We start from the raw sequence: 14,131 nt of genomic DNA, 5'->3' as shown, positions 1-14,131 counted from the left end.
TTTGACCAGACTAACTGTAAACAAGACAGTAAACTTTCTAGTAGCCACTATCTGAAATGATAAAGGGGAAATAACAACAGATGCCACAGAGATAAAGAAATCATCTCTGAATATTACAGGAAACTCTATGCCCAGAAATTTGACAATGTGAAGAAAATGGATCAATACTTAGAATCACATCCTCTCCCTAGACTTAACCACGAAGAAATAGATTTCGTGAATAGACCATTTTCAAGAACTGATATCAAACTATAAAGAAACTCCCAACAACAACAACAATAACAACAAAAATGCCCTAGTCCAGATGGCTTCACATCAGAATTCTATAAAACCTTCAAAGATGAGCTTATACCTACACTGTAGATTCTATTCCAAAAAATTGAGAAGGAATGAATCTTCCCCAACACATTCTATGAAGCAAACATAACTCTGATACCAAAACCAATAAAAGACCCAAATAAAAAGGAGAATTTCAGACCAATCTCAATAATGAATAAAGGTGCAAAAATTCTCAATAAGATCTTAGCCAATAGATGACAGCTTTTCATAAAAATGTTATACATCACAATCAAGTAGGTTTTAGGGATGCAAGCCTGGTTTAACATACACAAGTTCATAAACATAATACACCATATCAATAGAAACAAAAACAAAGACAATATGGTCTTATCAATAGATGTAGAAAAAGCATTCAATAAAATCCAACATCATTTTCTAATTATAACACTGAAGAACATAGGTGTAGGTGTCACATTTCTTAAACTGACCAAAGCCATCTATGAAAAACCTACAGCTAATATTATACTCAACAAAGCAAAACTAAAACTTTTGTACTTAGAACTGGAACCTGACAAGGTTGTTCTCTGTTACCACACTATTTAACATAGTGCTAGAAGTTCTAGCCAATACAATCAGGCAAGAGAAGGAAATAATGGGCATCCAAATGGTGGCAGAGGAGGTCAAACCCTCCCTCTTTGCCAATGTTATGATTTTATATTTGGAAAACACCAAAGACTCAAGCACAAGACTCCTGGAAGTAATCAGAAAATACAGTATGGTCTCAGGATATAAAAGGAATGTAGCTTTTTTATATGCAAACAAACCCAGCCAAATGAGAAATTAATCAAGGGCACCATTTTTTTTTCACAGTAGCTTCAAAGAAAATGAAAGATCCAGGAATATATCTAACTAAAGAGGTGAAGGACCTCTATAACAAAAATTATGAAACTCTAAGTAAAGAAATAGCAGAATATTTAAACAAATGGAAGAATGAGCCATGTTCATAGCTGGGATGAATCAACATTTTAAAAATGTCTATAGTTCCCAAAGCAATCTACATATTCAATGCAACCCCCATTAAAATACCAACATCATACTTTCAAGACTTGGAATAAACAGGCTCAGCACCCATAGCTCAGTGGATAGGGCACTGGCCACATACACCAGAGCTGTGGTTCTGAACCTAACCCAGGCCTGTTAAACAACAATGACAACAACAACAACAACAACAACAAAATAGCCAGGTGTTACATTGGGCACCTGTAGTCCCAGCTATTTCAAATGCTTAGGTAATCTCTCTGAGCCCAAGAGTTAGAGTTGCCATGAGCTGTGACACCACGGCACTCTACTGAGGACAATGTAATAAGACTCTGTCTAAAAATAAATAAATAAATAAAAATACTTGGAGAAAATAATTCTTCATTTTTCATGGAACCAGAAAAGAATCTTGTATAGCTAAAGCTACCAGACTTTACGCTGTACTACAAGGTCATAGTGATCAAAACAGCATGGTATTGGCACAAAAATAGAGACATAGGCACTTGGAACTGAATAGAAAACAATGAGATGATGCCACCTTATCTTTGATAAACCAAAGAACATACACTGGGGGAAAGAATCCCTATTGAGTAAGTAGTGCTGGGAGAACTGGCAGTGTGAAACTGGTGAACTTTCACGTGTAAAAGACTGAAACTGGACCAAAACCTTTCACCCCTCATTATTATTTGTTCACGATGGATAAAAGATCTAAATTCAAGACATGAAACAATAAAAATCCTTGAAGAAAGTGGTGAAAAACACTTGAAGGTATTGGCCTGAGGAAAGACTTTATGAAGAAGATTTCAGTGGCAATTGCAAAAAGAAAAATAAACAAACGGGACTTAGTTAAACTGAACAGCTTCTGTATAGCTAAGAAGACAATAATTAAAGGAAATAGACAACCATCAGAATGGGAAAAGATATTTGCATATTATGAATTGGACAAAAGTTTGATAACTAAAATCTACAGAGAATTCTAACTAATCAACATAAAAAGTTATATTTTTGATAACTATATCAGTGGGCAAGAGAGATGAATAGAACCTTCTGTAAAGTAGACAGATGAATGACTAACAAACAAGTGGAAAAAAAGGTTGTCATCTCTAAAAGTTAGAGAAATGCAAATCAAAACCACCCTGAGGCTCAGTGCCTGTAGCTCAGCCTCTAGGGTGCCAGCCACATACACTGGAGGTGGCAGGTCTGAAACCAGCCCAGGCCTGCAAAACAACAATGACAACTACAACCAAAAAATAACCAGGCACTGTGGCAAGCGCCTGTAGTCCCAGCTACTTGGAAGGCTGAGGCAAGAGAATTACTTAAGCCCAAAGGTCTGAGGTTCTGGTGATCTATGACACCATAGCATTCTATCCAGGGTGACATAGTGGACTCTGTCTTAAACAAACAAACAAACAAACAAACACACCAAAAAAAAAAGAAAAAAAAAAAAAAAACACCCTGAGATACCACCTAATTCCAGTGAGAATGGCCCACATCACAAAGACTCAAAGGTAGAGATGCTGGCATGGACGTGGAAAGAACACTTTTACACTGCTGGTAGAACTGCAAACTAATACATTTTTGGAATGAATTATGGAAAATCGTCAAAGAACGCAAACTAGATCTCCCATTTGATCCTTCAATCCCATTACTGGGAATTTACCCAGGAGACAAAACATTCTTTTACCATAAGGACATTTGCACTACACTGTTTATCGCAGCTCAATTTACAATATCAAAAATGTGGAAACAGACTAAGTTCCCACCAATCTAGGAATGGATTAACAAGCTGTGCTATATGTAAACCATGGAATATTACTCAGCCACTAAAAAATATATAATATATAGAAAGTATTTGATAAAATTTAATACTCCTCCCTCCTTTTATAACCTTATTTTTATTACTAATTTTTATAATGTCAATAAAGGAGGAAAATATAGAAAAATAAAATATAAGTTTGTAGAGTTAGGAATGGGGAAATAGGTAAGTTCATAATTTTCAGTCTGTTGCAGGTGCACCAAAGTAAATAACATTAGTTATTCACATTAAGCATATTTCAAGTGATTAAATAAAATAAATAACTGTTAATATAGTAAAATTTATTATAGAGTTATAGAATTCAAACATCCTCAACTCCTTACAGCATTCAACACCTATAAAGTTTTGTGGATGTCACAATACACATATCTGTGAGAAGGAATCACTGCAGTACTGAAAAATCACTTTCCCAAGAAAATTTTTCACATTTAAAACAGTTTTATTACAGAGAGCACCTAACAGAAACACAAAGATGTAATTTATAAACTCAGAAAAGTTGCAAAAAGATAAAAGAAAAACAAAGCAAGATTGAGAGTTGATATGTTTTATACAAACAGTTAAAAAAGATTTTTAAATATTTCAAATGTAAAATGTGCTCTAAAATATTATTGAGTGATGAGCTTACTTTCATAAAACAATGGCTCAAATTTATTGTCAGAATATTAGCCGACATATTCATGTTGTTTTCAGTAATCTAAACCTGTAAGTCTAAAGGAAAAATTAGAAACATTTAATTTTAGCTTAAAATATAAAGGAAAGGCAAATAAACTGAAATTTGACAAGAGATTGCAGTGGTTGTAGGTTTTTTTTTTTTTTCCTTAAGTATAAGCAATAGAGTAAATTCATGAGTAAATACCTGGAATATCCAATAAACTTTAATATTAAAACAATACCATAAATCTCTGCCTTCTTATTGCCATGGACACAATTTATCTGTTACCCCTCATTCTTAATAGATCTTTGTTTCAACAATAAATTCACTGGGAAAGTGTCTAATCTTCCAGCATTTATCAATAACATGTTTGTTGAAACCTTCGAGGAAATGCACAGAAAGATAGCTTTTGATCTTTTAAAGTGTAAATGAAAAGTTATGTAATATTGCTCTTCATTTTTACCTGCACTTCCCTCCACTGTGTAATACAGGGTGAAGTAAGGAATAAGTTGCCTACTGAGCAACAAATTTCTGCAATGAAGGGAGAAGCAGAAGGATTTTCTGTTGTTGCAAAGTTGGTAAATAAAAATGCCAAGGTTACTAACATCATGAATTTCTTCCATGGAAACCAGGTCTTCTTTAACTACAGTAGTGTGGGGCAAGTATTCACCACTCTAAAAGCTTAAAAAAAAAAAAAAAAGTGAAAGGAGAAATCCTTAAAGACACTATTGAAATCCTCCACAATAAAAAATAAAAGAGTTTTTATTTTTAGAGTAGTTTAACGTTCACAGCATATGTTTATATACAAAAATTATTTCAATTAATCCAATGTTAGAATGACAGAAGGGGAATTTAAAATACAGATGATGAAAACAATGAAGAAAATTGCTGAGAAAGTGGAAAGAAACAAAAGGAAATCGAAAAACAGAATCAAATAAGAGATGAATGATATGAAGAATATAGAAAGCATACAGCAGAGCTGAAGGAATTGAAGCAGTAAATTAGGATACTCAAAGACACAATAGAAAGTATCAACAACAGATTAGACCATGCAGAAGAAAGAATCTCAGAAGTAGAGGACAAAGCTCTTGAGATAATTCATATAGTTACAGAGGCAGAAAAAAAAAGAAAGCAGAACATTCACTGACAGTATTATGGGACTTTATGAAGCATTCAAACATATGAGTTATAGGTATCCCAGAAGGGGGAGAACAATGCCACAGAGTAATGGAAACCATACTGGGGAATATTATAAATGAAAACTTCCCAAATATCACCAAAGATTCTGACACACTGCTTTCACAGGGATGTCGGACCCCAGGTCACCTCAACTCTAAAAGAGCTTCTCCAAGACACATTGTGATGAACCTGTTCAAAATCAAGACAAAAGAAAAGATTTTGCAAGCTGCTAGGAATAAGCACCAATTGACCTACAGGGGGAATGCATCAGGCTGACTGCAGACTTCTCTAATGAAACTTTTCAAGCCAGAAGACAATGGTCATCTACTTTTAATCTACTTAAACAGAATAATTTCCAGCCCAGAATTCTATATCCCACTAAGCTAAGCTTTAAAATTGACAGAGAAATCAAATATTTTACTGATATGAAACACTGAGGAAATTTGCCACAACAATATCAGCTCTACAGGAAATACCTCAACCTGTTCTACACACTGACAATCACAATAGACCACCAGCAAAGTAGGCACCCAGAAATTAAAGGACAGAACCTAGCTTCCACAATGATGCAAAAAACAAAACTAAGCAACGAACATTCGTAAAATAAGATGAATAGAATGCTACCACACTTATCAATTATCTCAATAAATGTTAATTGCTTGAATTCCCCATTGAGGAGACATAGATTGAGTGATTGGATTAAAAAACAGAAGCCATCCATTTGCTGTCTGCAGAAAACACACCTTACCTCAAAAGACAAATTAAAACTCAGAGTTAAGGGTTGGAAGATAATTTTTCAGGCAAACAGAATTCAGAAGAAAAGAGGGGTTGCAATCTAATTTTCAGTTACATGTGTATTTTAAGCAACTAAAGTAAAAAAAGAAAAAGATGGACTCTTCATATTGGTCAAGGAAAAAATACAGCAAGAAGACATTTTAATTCTAAATATTTATGCACCCAAGGTAAATGCTCCCAGATTCTTGAAACAGATCTTAATTAGTGTGAGCAATATGATATCCTGTAACACCATAATAACAGGGGACTTTAAAATTCCTTTTACAGACCTGGACAGATTCTCCAAATAGAAAATAAACAAAGATACAAGGGTCTTAAATGAGACCCTAGAACAACTGTGCTTGATAGACATATATAGAATGCTCCATCCCAAAGTTACAGAATATACATTCTTCTCATCGGCCCATGAAACATTCTCCAAAATTGATCATATCCTAGGACACATATCAAACCTCAACAGAACCAAAAGAATTGAAATGTTATGTTGTATCTTCTCAGATCACAAGGCATTAAAGGTGGAACTCAAATTAAAAAGTTCAACCTCACACAAAAACGTGGAAATTAAACAACCTTATGCTGAATTACAGTTGGGTGCAGGAAGAAATAAAAGAGGAAATCATTAACTTCCTTGAGAATAACAACAATGAAGACACAAGCTACCAAAATCTGTGGGATACAGCAAAAGCAGTCCTGAGAGAAAAATGTATCACTTTATGCACCTTCATTCGAAAAAAAGAAAGAGATCATCAACAAACTCACAAACCATCTTGTGGAATTGTAAAGAGAAGTAACTTTAAGCCTAAACCCAGCCAAAGAAAAGAAATACCAAAAATTAAATCAGAGATTAATGACATTGAAAAAAAAATCATTCAGAAAAGTAAAGAAGAAAGTTGTTTTTTTTTTTTTTTGAAAAAATAAATGAAATAGATAAACTTTTGGCCACAGTAACTAGAAATAGAAAAGTAAAATCTCCAGTAATCTCAATCAGAAATGATAAAGGGGAAATAACAACTGATGCCACAGAGATACAAGAGATTATCTCTAAATACTACCAGAAACTCTATGCCCAGAAATTTGACAATGTGAAGGAAATGGATTGATATTTGGAATCACGCACTCTCCCTACCCTTATCCAGGAAAAAATAGAGCTCTTGAACAAACCATTTTCAAGCACTGAGATTAAAGAAAAAATAATTAAAAAAACTCCCAATTAAAAAATGCCCTGATCTGGATGGCTTTACACCAGAATTTTATCAAACCTTCAAAGGAGACCTTATTCTCATACTGCAGAAATTATTCCAAAAAATTGAGAAGAAAAGAATCTTCCCCAACATGTTCAATGAAGCAAACATCACCCTGATGCCAAAACCAGGAAAAGATGCAACTAAAATGGAGAACTCCAAACCAATTTCACTAATGAATATAGATGCAAAAATTCTCAGCAAAATCTTGTCCAATAGATTACAGCTTATGATCAAAAATGTCATACATCAGGATCAAGTAGATTTCATCACCATAATGCAAAGCTGATTTAACATATGCAAGTCCATAAATGATATCAATGTATCAACAGAAGCAAAAACTAAGACCATATGATCCTCTCAATAGATGCAAAAAAAGCATTTGATAAAATCCAGCATCTCTTTTTAATTAGAACACTGAAGAGTATGGGCATAGGTGGCACATTTCTTGAACTGATCAAAGCTATCTATGACAAACCCACACCTAATATTTTACTGAATGGAGTAAAGCTGAATGCTTTTCCACTTAGAACTGAAACCAGACAAGGTTGTCCTCTGTCGTCATTGCTATTCACCATAGTGCTAGAAGTTCTAGCCAATACAATTAGGGAAGAAGAAGGAAATAAAGGGCCTCTAAATAGGAACAGAGGAGGTCAAACTCTCCCTATTTGCTGATGATATGATCTTACACGTAGAGAACCCCAAAGACTCAACCACATGATTCCCAGAAGTCATCAAAAAATACAGTAATGTCTCAGGATATAAAATCAATGTCCACAAATCATTAGCCTTTGTATACTTCAATAACAACCAAGATGAGAGGTTAATGAAGGACACAACTTCCTTCACCACAGCTTCAAAGAAAATGAAACACCTAGGAATATACCTAACAAAAGAGATAAGGACCTCTATAATGAAAATTATGAAACCCCAAGAAAGGAAACAGCAGAGGATATTAACAAATGGAAAAATGTACCATGCTCATGGTTAGGAAGAATCAACATTGTTAAAATGTTTATACTTCCAAAAGTAATCTGTTGATTCAATGCCATCCCTATTAAAATACCAATATCATACTTTTAAGACTTGGAAAAAATAATTCTGTGTTTTGTATGGAGCCAGGAGATACCCTAAGCTAAGGCAGTTCTTAGTAATAAAAACAAAGCAGGAGGCATCACCATACCAGATTTTAGGCTGTACTGCAAGGCTATAGTGGTCAAGAGAGCATGGTATTCACACAAAAATAGAGACATATGCACTTGGAATTGAGTAGAAAACCAGGAAATGAAAGTAACATCTTACAACCACCGAATCTTACACTGGGGGAAACACTCCCTATTCAATAAATGGTGCTGAGAGAACAGAATACCCACATATAAAAGACTGAATCTGGACCCTGACCTTTCTCCACTCACAAAAATTGATTCAAGATGGATAAAGGACTTAAATTTAAGGCATAAAATGATAAAAATCCTCAAAGAAAGAATAGGAAAAATACTGGAAGATATAAGCCTGGGGAAAGACTTTATGAAGACGACTTCTGTGGCAATTGCAACAATAACAAAAATAAACAAATGGGACATAATTAAACTGAAAAGCTTCTGCATAGCTAAGCAGACAGCAACCAAAGCAAATAGACAACCTACACAATGGGAAAGGATATTTCCATATTTTCAATCAGACAAAAGCTTGATAACTAGGATCTAAGGAGAACTCAAATTAATCCACATGAAAAAAAGCCAACAATCCCATATATCAATGAGTAAGACAGATTAATAGAACCTTCTCTAAAGATGACAAATGAATGGCTAGAAACATATGCAAACATGTTCATCATCTCTAATAATTAGAGAAATGCAAATCAAAACCACCCTGAGATGTCATCTAACCCCAGCAAGAATGGCCCACATCACAAAATGTCAAAACTGCAGATGCTGGCATGGATGTGGAGAGAAGGGAACACTTTTACATTGCTATTGGGACTGCAAACTAATACAGCTTTTTCAGAAGAAAGTTTGGAGAACCCTCAAAGAACTCAACCTAGACCTCCCATTTGATCCTGCAATCCCATTACTGGGCATGTACTTCAAAGGGGAAAAAAAAAATATTTTGTCATAAGGACACTTGCACTAGACTGTTTAGTGCAATTCAATTTACAATTGACAAAATGTGGAAACAGCCTAAATGCCCACCAATCTGGGAATGGATTAACAAACTGTGGTATATGTATACAATGGAATACTATTCAGCCCTTAAAAAGATGGAGTCTTTACATCGTTTGTATTAACCTGGATAGAAGTGGAACACATTATTCTTAATAAAGCATCACAAGAATTGAAAAGCATGAATCCTATGTATTCAATTTTGATATGACAATTAATGTCCTAATACATGGTGGAGGGTGGGAGAGGGGGAGAGCAGAGAAGAGAGAAGGATGGAGGGCATGGGGAAAAGGAACAGCAGAGAGAGGTAAGGAAGGAAGTGGGTGGGATCTCAGTGTGTGTCACAGCTTTTGGGGGCAAGACACAATTGTAAGAGGGACTTTACCTAACAAATGCAATCAGTGTAACCTGGTTCCTTGTACCCTCAATGAATCACCACGAATTTAAAAAAAAAAAAAAAAAAACAGAAAATATTGCAATTAAGTGGCACATTTTAGGCAAATTCACTATTTTTTAAAACAAGGAAGTTATTTGGAAATACTTATAGATAAAAAATTTGACTTCCAAAATAATACTGCCAGCTTGCCAAAGAGCTCTACCATATTCTTGGGAGGCATAACAATAGAGGTATTGAGGAGCATCAGATAGCAGTTTTCCAGCAGCAAGTCCAGGTACACAGTCATTTCCTGTTGGGGAAGGACAAAGTTAGCACAGAGAATGTATCAACACTATGAATTCTCCAACTACCATTAGAATAACCAGCTACATTTTTCAATATCAAGTAATGTATATTCACTAACAAAGGAGTGAAAAGGCTTTTCTTCAAATAGATTTACATTTTTACATGGATTTATTACCTGCTAATGAGCTAGGGGAAAAAAAGAAAATTCTGGAATATGTATAAGAATGAGAAATCAACCATTTCAAAGTCATGAATAATTGCTGCAGGGGAACTATCAGAGAAACTGGGGACAGGTACATCAATGATTGCAATGTTGTCATCTTCATGAATGTCAGCCTCCTTCATCACAAGCAGGAAGTAAGAATTAGTAGGATCCTCAGACTCAAAGAGGTACATCTCTCCACGGTAGATGGTGCTCTAAAATCAAGACAGGGAAATTAAAACACCTAATATTAACTCCTATCACTTTTGACTTGTTTCTCATACTAACATCAACTTGTTGTACTGCCTGCTTAGCTCAATTTCAGGTGGAAAAATAAAGAAATATAGTTGTGTTTGGTTTTAGAAAAAAATGTCTAAACTCATTTTCAGTCAGTTAGCAAAGTCATAAATTAAGTATACTACCCTCAGTTTTCAACAAATTTAGTAATGTGAAATCACCACATTGGATTTTTAGCAGGCTATTTTTAACAATATTGTTTCCTTAAATTTTTTTGAGTCACAAATTGAAGATAATATTTATTACTGAAAGATATGTAAAATTGAGACCTATATTTTATATAAGATTTACTAGGAAATGACCTTTTTTATTCTATTGTTACTTTTATTATTACTTTAATTCACACATAATTGCATATATTTATGATAATTTGATACTCATAGATGTGTAATGATCAAATCAGGAGGATTAGCATATCTATCACCTAAAATATTTATTATTTTTTGTGTGCATTGGGAATCTTCAAAATCCACTCAATTAGCTATTAGAAAACATACAATAAATTATTTTTAATTATGTCATCCTACAGTGCTATAGAACACTAGAATCTATCTATTATAACTGTATTATTTATCTGTTAAACAACTGTTGGCTATACCCCTTTAAATTGTTTTATAAAGGCCGTTTAACAATAAGAAAAGCTGTCAAGTTTTTCTTCTTCTTTTTTTTATTTTTTCTTGAAAGCAGAATTTGTGCTATTACTAGTCACAGCCCCAATTATACATAGAAAATTATCAATTTAACTTTAAATTCAGAAACTATCAAGATTCCTTCTAAAAGTAGCAACATTTCAACACAGGTAACAACCAATACAGCAAAACATTTCAACACAGGTAACAACCAATTACACAGGTAATATTGGTAACAGTTTATGCTTTCCTAGGTTATAATTTCATAACCTAGGAAAAAGAATCTTGCTTTTACTTAGGTTCAAATTAATTAGCCTAATGTGAAATCTCCTCCCTTGCTTCTAAGACAAGTGAGAAAACAGGTTGACTGACCAGAAATAGTGTGGAGACAAAGCCTCTAAAGACTTAGAAAGCTTTCTCTAAGATGTATCATCCAGAGTGGCATAAAAACATTTTTACTCAAAATGAGTATTGTCAAAGTTGAGTCAGTCTCTTTGTGTAGAGATTTAACTACACATAGTATTAGTATTACATAGGTGTAAATTTGGAAGCCAATGACTGGGGCCTACTTGTAGGTGCTACGATGACATACAGAGCCCAGATTTATCTTTGTTAAGCAGATATTATGATTCTTTTAATATGAATTTCATGCCTTTTTGCAGGCTAATATGCAACTAGTAATCACAATAGGAGGTAGTATTATGGGATCAGTGACAAATGATTATGGTGATATCTATTAATTAAATAAAGAATATTTTATAGTATTTTCAGAATCTTCTCATTGATGGACAAACTTGCTGTGGCAGGACAGTGTATTTAGGAAATTACAAAGTAAACAGTACAAATCAGGACATGTAAGTAGAATGTCAGAGGAGTAAAGCAGTAGAAATTGGAGGTCATCATTGGAAAGGTCTGGGAGCAGTTTATAAAGGCCAGCTGCTTATGTAATTTTTCTATGCCTTTGGAACCAATAAAGCACATTAAGGTCCGGGTACAATGGCTCACTCCTGTAACCCCAACACTCTAGGAGGCTGAGGAAGGTGGATTGCCTGAGCTCACAGGTTTGAGACCAGTTTGAGCCAGAGTGAGACCTCATCTCTAAAAATAATAGCCAGGCTCAAAGGCTAGGGTGCCAGCCGCATACTCCAGCAGCTGGCAGCCTTAAAACCTGGCCTGGGCCTGCCAAACAACAATGATAACTACAACCAAAAAATAGCTGGGCCTTGTGGTGGATTTGTGTAGTCCCAACTACACAGGAGAGTGAGGACAGAGAATCTCTTGAGCCCAAGAGTTTGAGATTGCTGTGAACTATGATGCCATGGCATTCTACCAAGGGTGACAAAGTCAGACTCTGTCTCAAAAAAAAAAAAAAAAAAAAAAAAAGCACATTAAGTCAATAGAAAGAATAGCTTTGGAAGGTTTATCAAGGGTGTAAATACTTGTCATGTATGCATATGTCACCAGTATGGGAATATATTGTTGCAAAAGTTGCTTGTCTTCAGCAACTTCAATTTTGGCAATACCTCCAAAATCCATAAGGTGATGGCTAATTTGCTCTTCAGACAGTTTGCTATCTTTGGGAATATAAGACTGGGCCTTGGAATGGGGAGAAGTTGTACTGGACACAAAGAAATGCACTGGTTCTAGTTTATACTTCCCTTTCAGGTGTAACGTGGTCATAAAAGCAAGATAGAATACCATACTGTGACCAAAAAATGCAAACAGTTTATCCTGGGTGACTGGAAACATAGCACAAACAATTTTATCAACCACCTGGTAGATGTCCTTTGCAAAAAAGATTCTTCAAATCAACTTTCTTTTCCAGCAAATCTTACGGGGTGTACTTCTAGTGAATTGTGAATTTTTTGACCCCATTTTGGCAAAATAATTGGAATCTCCTCTTGTCCAGGAAAAGCAGATCAGTTTAAAAATGGCATCAAGATTTTGCTATAACCAGTTCAAAACTTTTTCATTCCTAGTGCTCCAAGACTGTTCTCTTGTCTCCATACTGTGAAGGGATGGTGTGAAATTGGTGGTCTCAGCAATCTGTTGGAGATTCAGTGGCACTAAATTCCTCTTTAAGTGTAAAATCTCCAATCAACCTTATGCATACAGAAAAGTAACTAGATTTCTTTTTAAAAAATGTTGATTCCATTGACTCTAAGTTCCTCCATTCATAGAACTTTCAGCTGATTACAGTAGCAAAGCCACAATATTTCTAAATCCAGTGATGGAACAACCTTTTCTAGATATTTATAAAGCTATGTTCTTTTTAAATCTTGAGTAAGAGTTAGGATCCTAAGAAAAGCTTTACCACTGTGATAAACTTCTAATTTTGTGAGCTTCAAACATTCAGAAAAGAGAAGAAAAATACCAAAAGCCCTGCCATTTATAAAGGCTGTTATCTTTGCACTTCCTCAAAACTGATGTATTATATGACAATGTTTATAGTAAAAACCAGGACCTGTTCATCATTAAAGATACTCCTTGGTTAAATTCCAATGCTATAGTTTAAGGAAACTGTCACCCTTTAGTTATATTGCAGACTGTCAGTCCTAATTAGAGTGGGGCAACATAGAAACTTTAGAGGAAAAATGCTGCTAAGAAAAATGAGTTTTGCCAAACAAATAATACTGGGCAAACTCAGGAGCCCTCTGAGAGGCTCAGTTTTATGCTTTAGAAAATGAGGTGATATAAGTCTGTGTTCTTACGGTATAATTTACTTCTGTCTTTCTTTCTTTTTTCTTTTTTTTTTTTTTTATTGAGACAGAGTCCCACTTTGTCATCCTCTGTAGAGTGCTATGGCATCACAGCTCATATTGATCTCCAACTCTTGGGCTTAAGTGATTCTCTTGCCTCAGCCTCCCAAGTATCTGGGACTACATGTACCAGCCACAACAATGCCCAGCTATTTTGTTGTTGTTGTTGTTGTTGCAGTTGTTGTTGTTTAGCAGTCCTGAGCTGGGCTCGTACTCACCAGCCTCAATGTATGTGGCTGGTGCCCCAATCACTGAGCTATGGGCACCAAGTCTACTTCTGCCTTTCTTAATGCTAATGTCTCCATATTTCATCCAACTGCTGGAGTTTAGCTTAAAAACCAGAGATGTATGAGTATAAATAATAATACTCATTATGATAAATAATCATTTGATAAGGATA

At 34.8% G+C, this 14,131-nt stretch overlaps 1 protein-coding gene across 1 annotated transcript; it reads right to left on the bottom strand.

The window, feature by feature from the left end:
- Positions 1 to 4,082: 4,082 nt before the first annotated feature.
- ITM2A (integral membrane protein 2A) lies at positions 4,083 to 12,673 on the bottom strand. Its single transcript, XM_003800459.1, has 5 exons — positions 12,434 to 12,673; positions 10,082 to 10,261; positions 9,738 to 9,848; positions 4,303 to 4,459; positions 4,083 to 4,165 (listed from the first exon to the last, which is right to left on the bottom strand). Exons 1-5 carry the CDS (start codon positions 12,671 to 12,673, stop codon positions 4,083 to 4,085), a joined length of 771 nt encoding a protein of 256 aa, XP_003800507.1.
- Between the last annotated feature and the right edge of the window lie 1,458 nt (positions 12,674 to 14,131).

The sequence above is a fragment of the Otolemur garnettii genome, unplaced genomic scaffold (assembly GCF_000181295.1).
Source record: "Otolemur garnettii isolate 467f Iridium unplaced genomic scaffold, OtoGar3 scaffold00175, whole genome shotgun sequence".
Lineage (NCBI taxonomy): Eukaryota > Metazoa > Chordata > Mammalia > Primates > Galagidae > Otolemur > Otolemur garnettii.
The sequence above is the reverse complement of the archived record's forward strand: the minus strand, read 5'-3'. Positions and strand labels throughout refer to the sequence as shown.

Excerpts from the sequence above, each read along its gene's own strand:
- ITM2A (XM_003800459.1), bottom strand. The coding sequence starts at position 12,673 with ATGGTATTCTATCTTGCTTTTATGACCACGTTACACCTGAAAGGGAAG. Across the intron at positions 4,460-9,737 it reads AGCTCTTTGGCAAGCTGGCA|AGTGGTGAATACTTGCCCCA; the intron begins GTATTATTTTGG and ends TTAAGCTTTTAG. Across the intron at positions 4,166-4,302 it reads TTGCAGAAATTTGTTGCTCA|GTTTCAACAAACATGTTATT; the intron begins GTAGGCAACTTA and ends ATTTCCTCGAAG.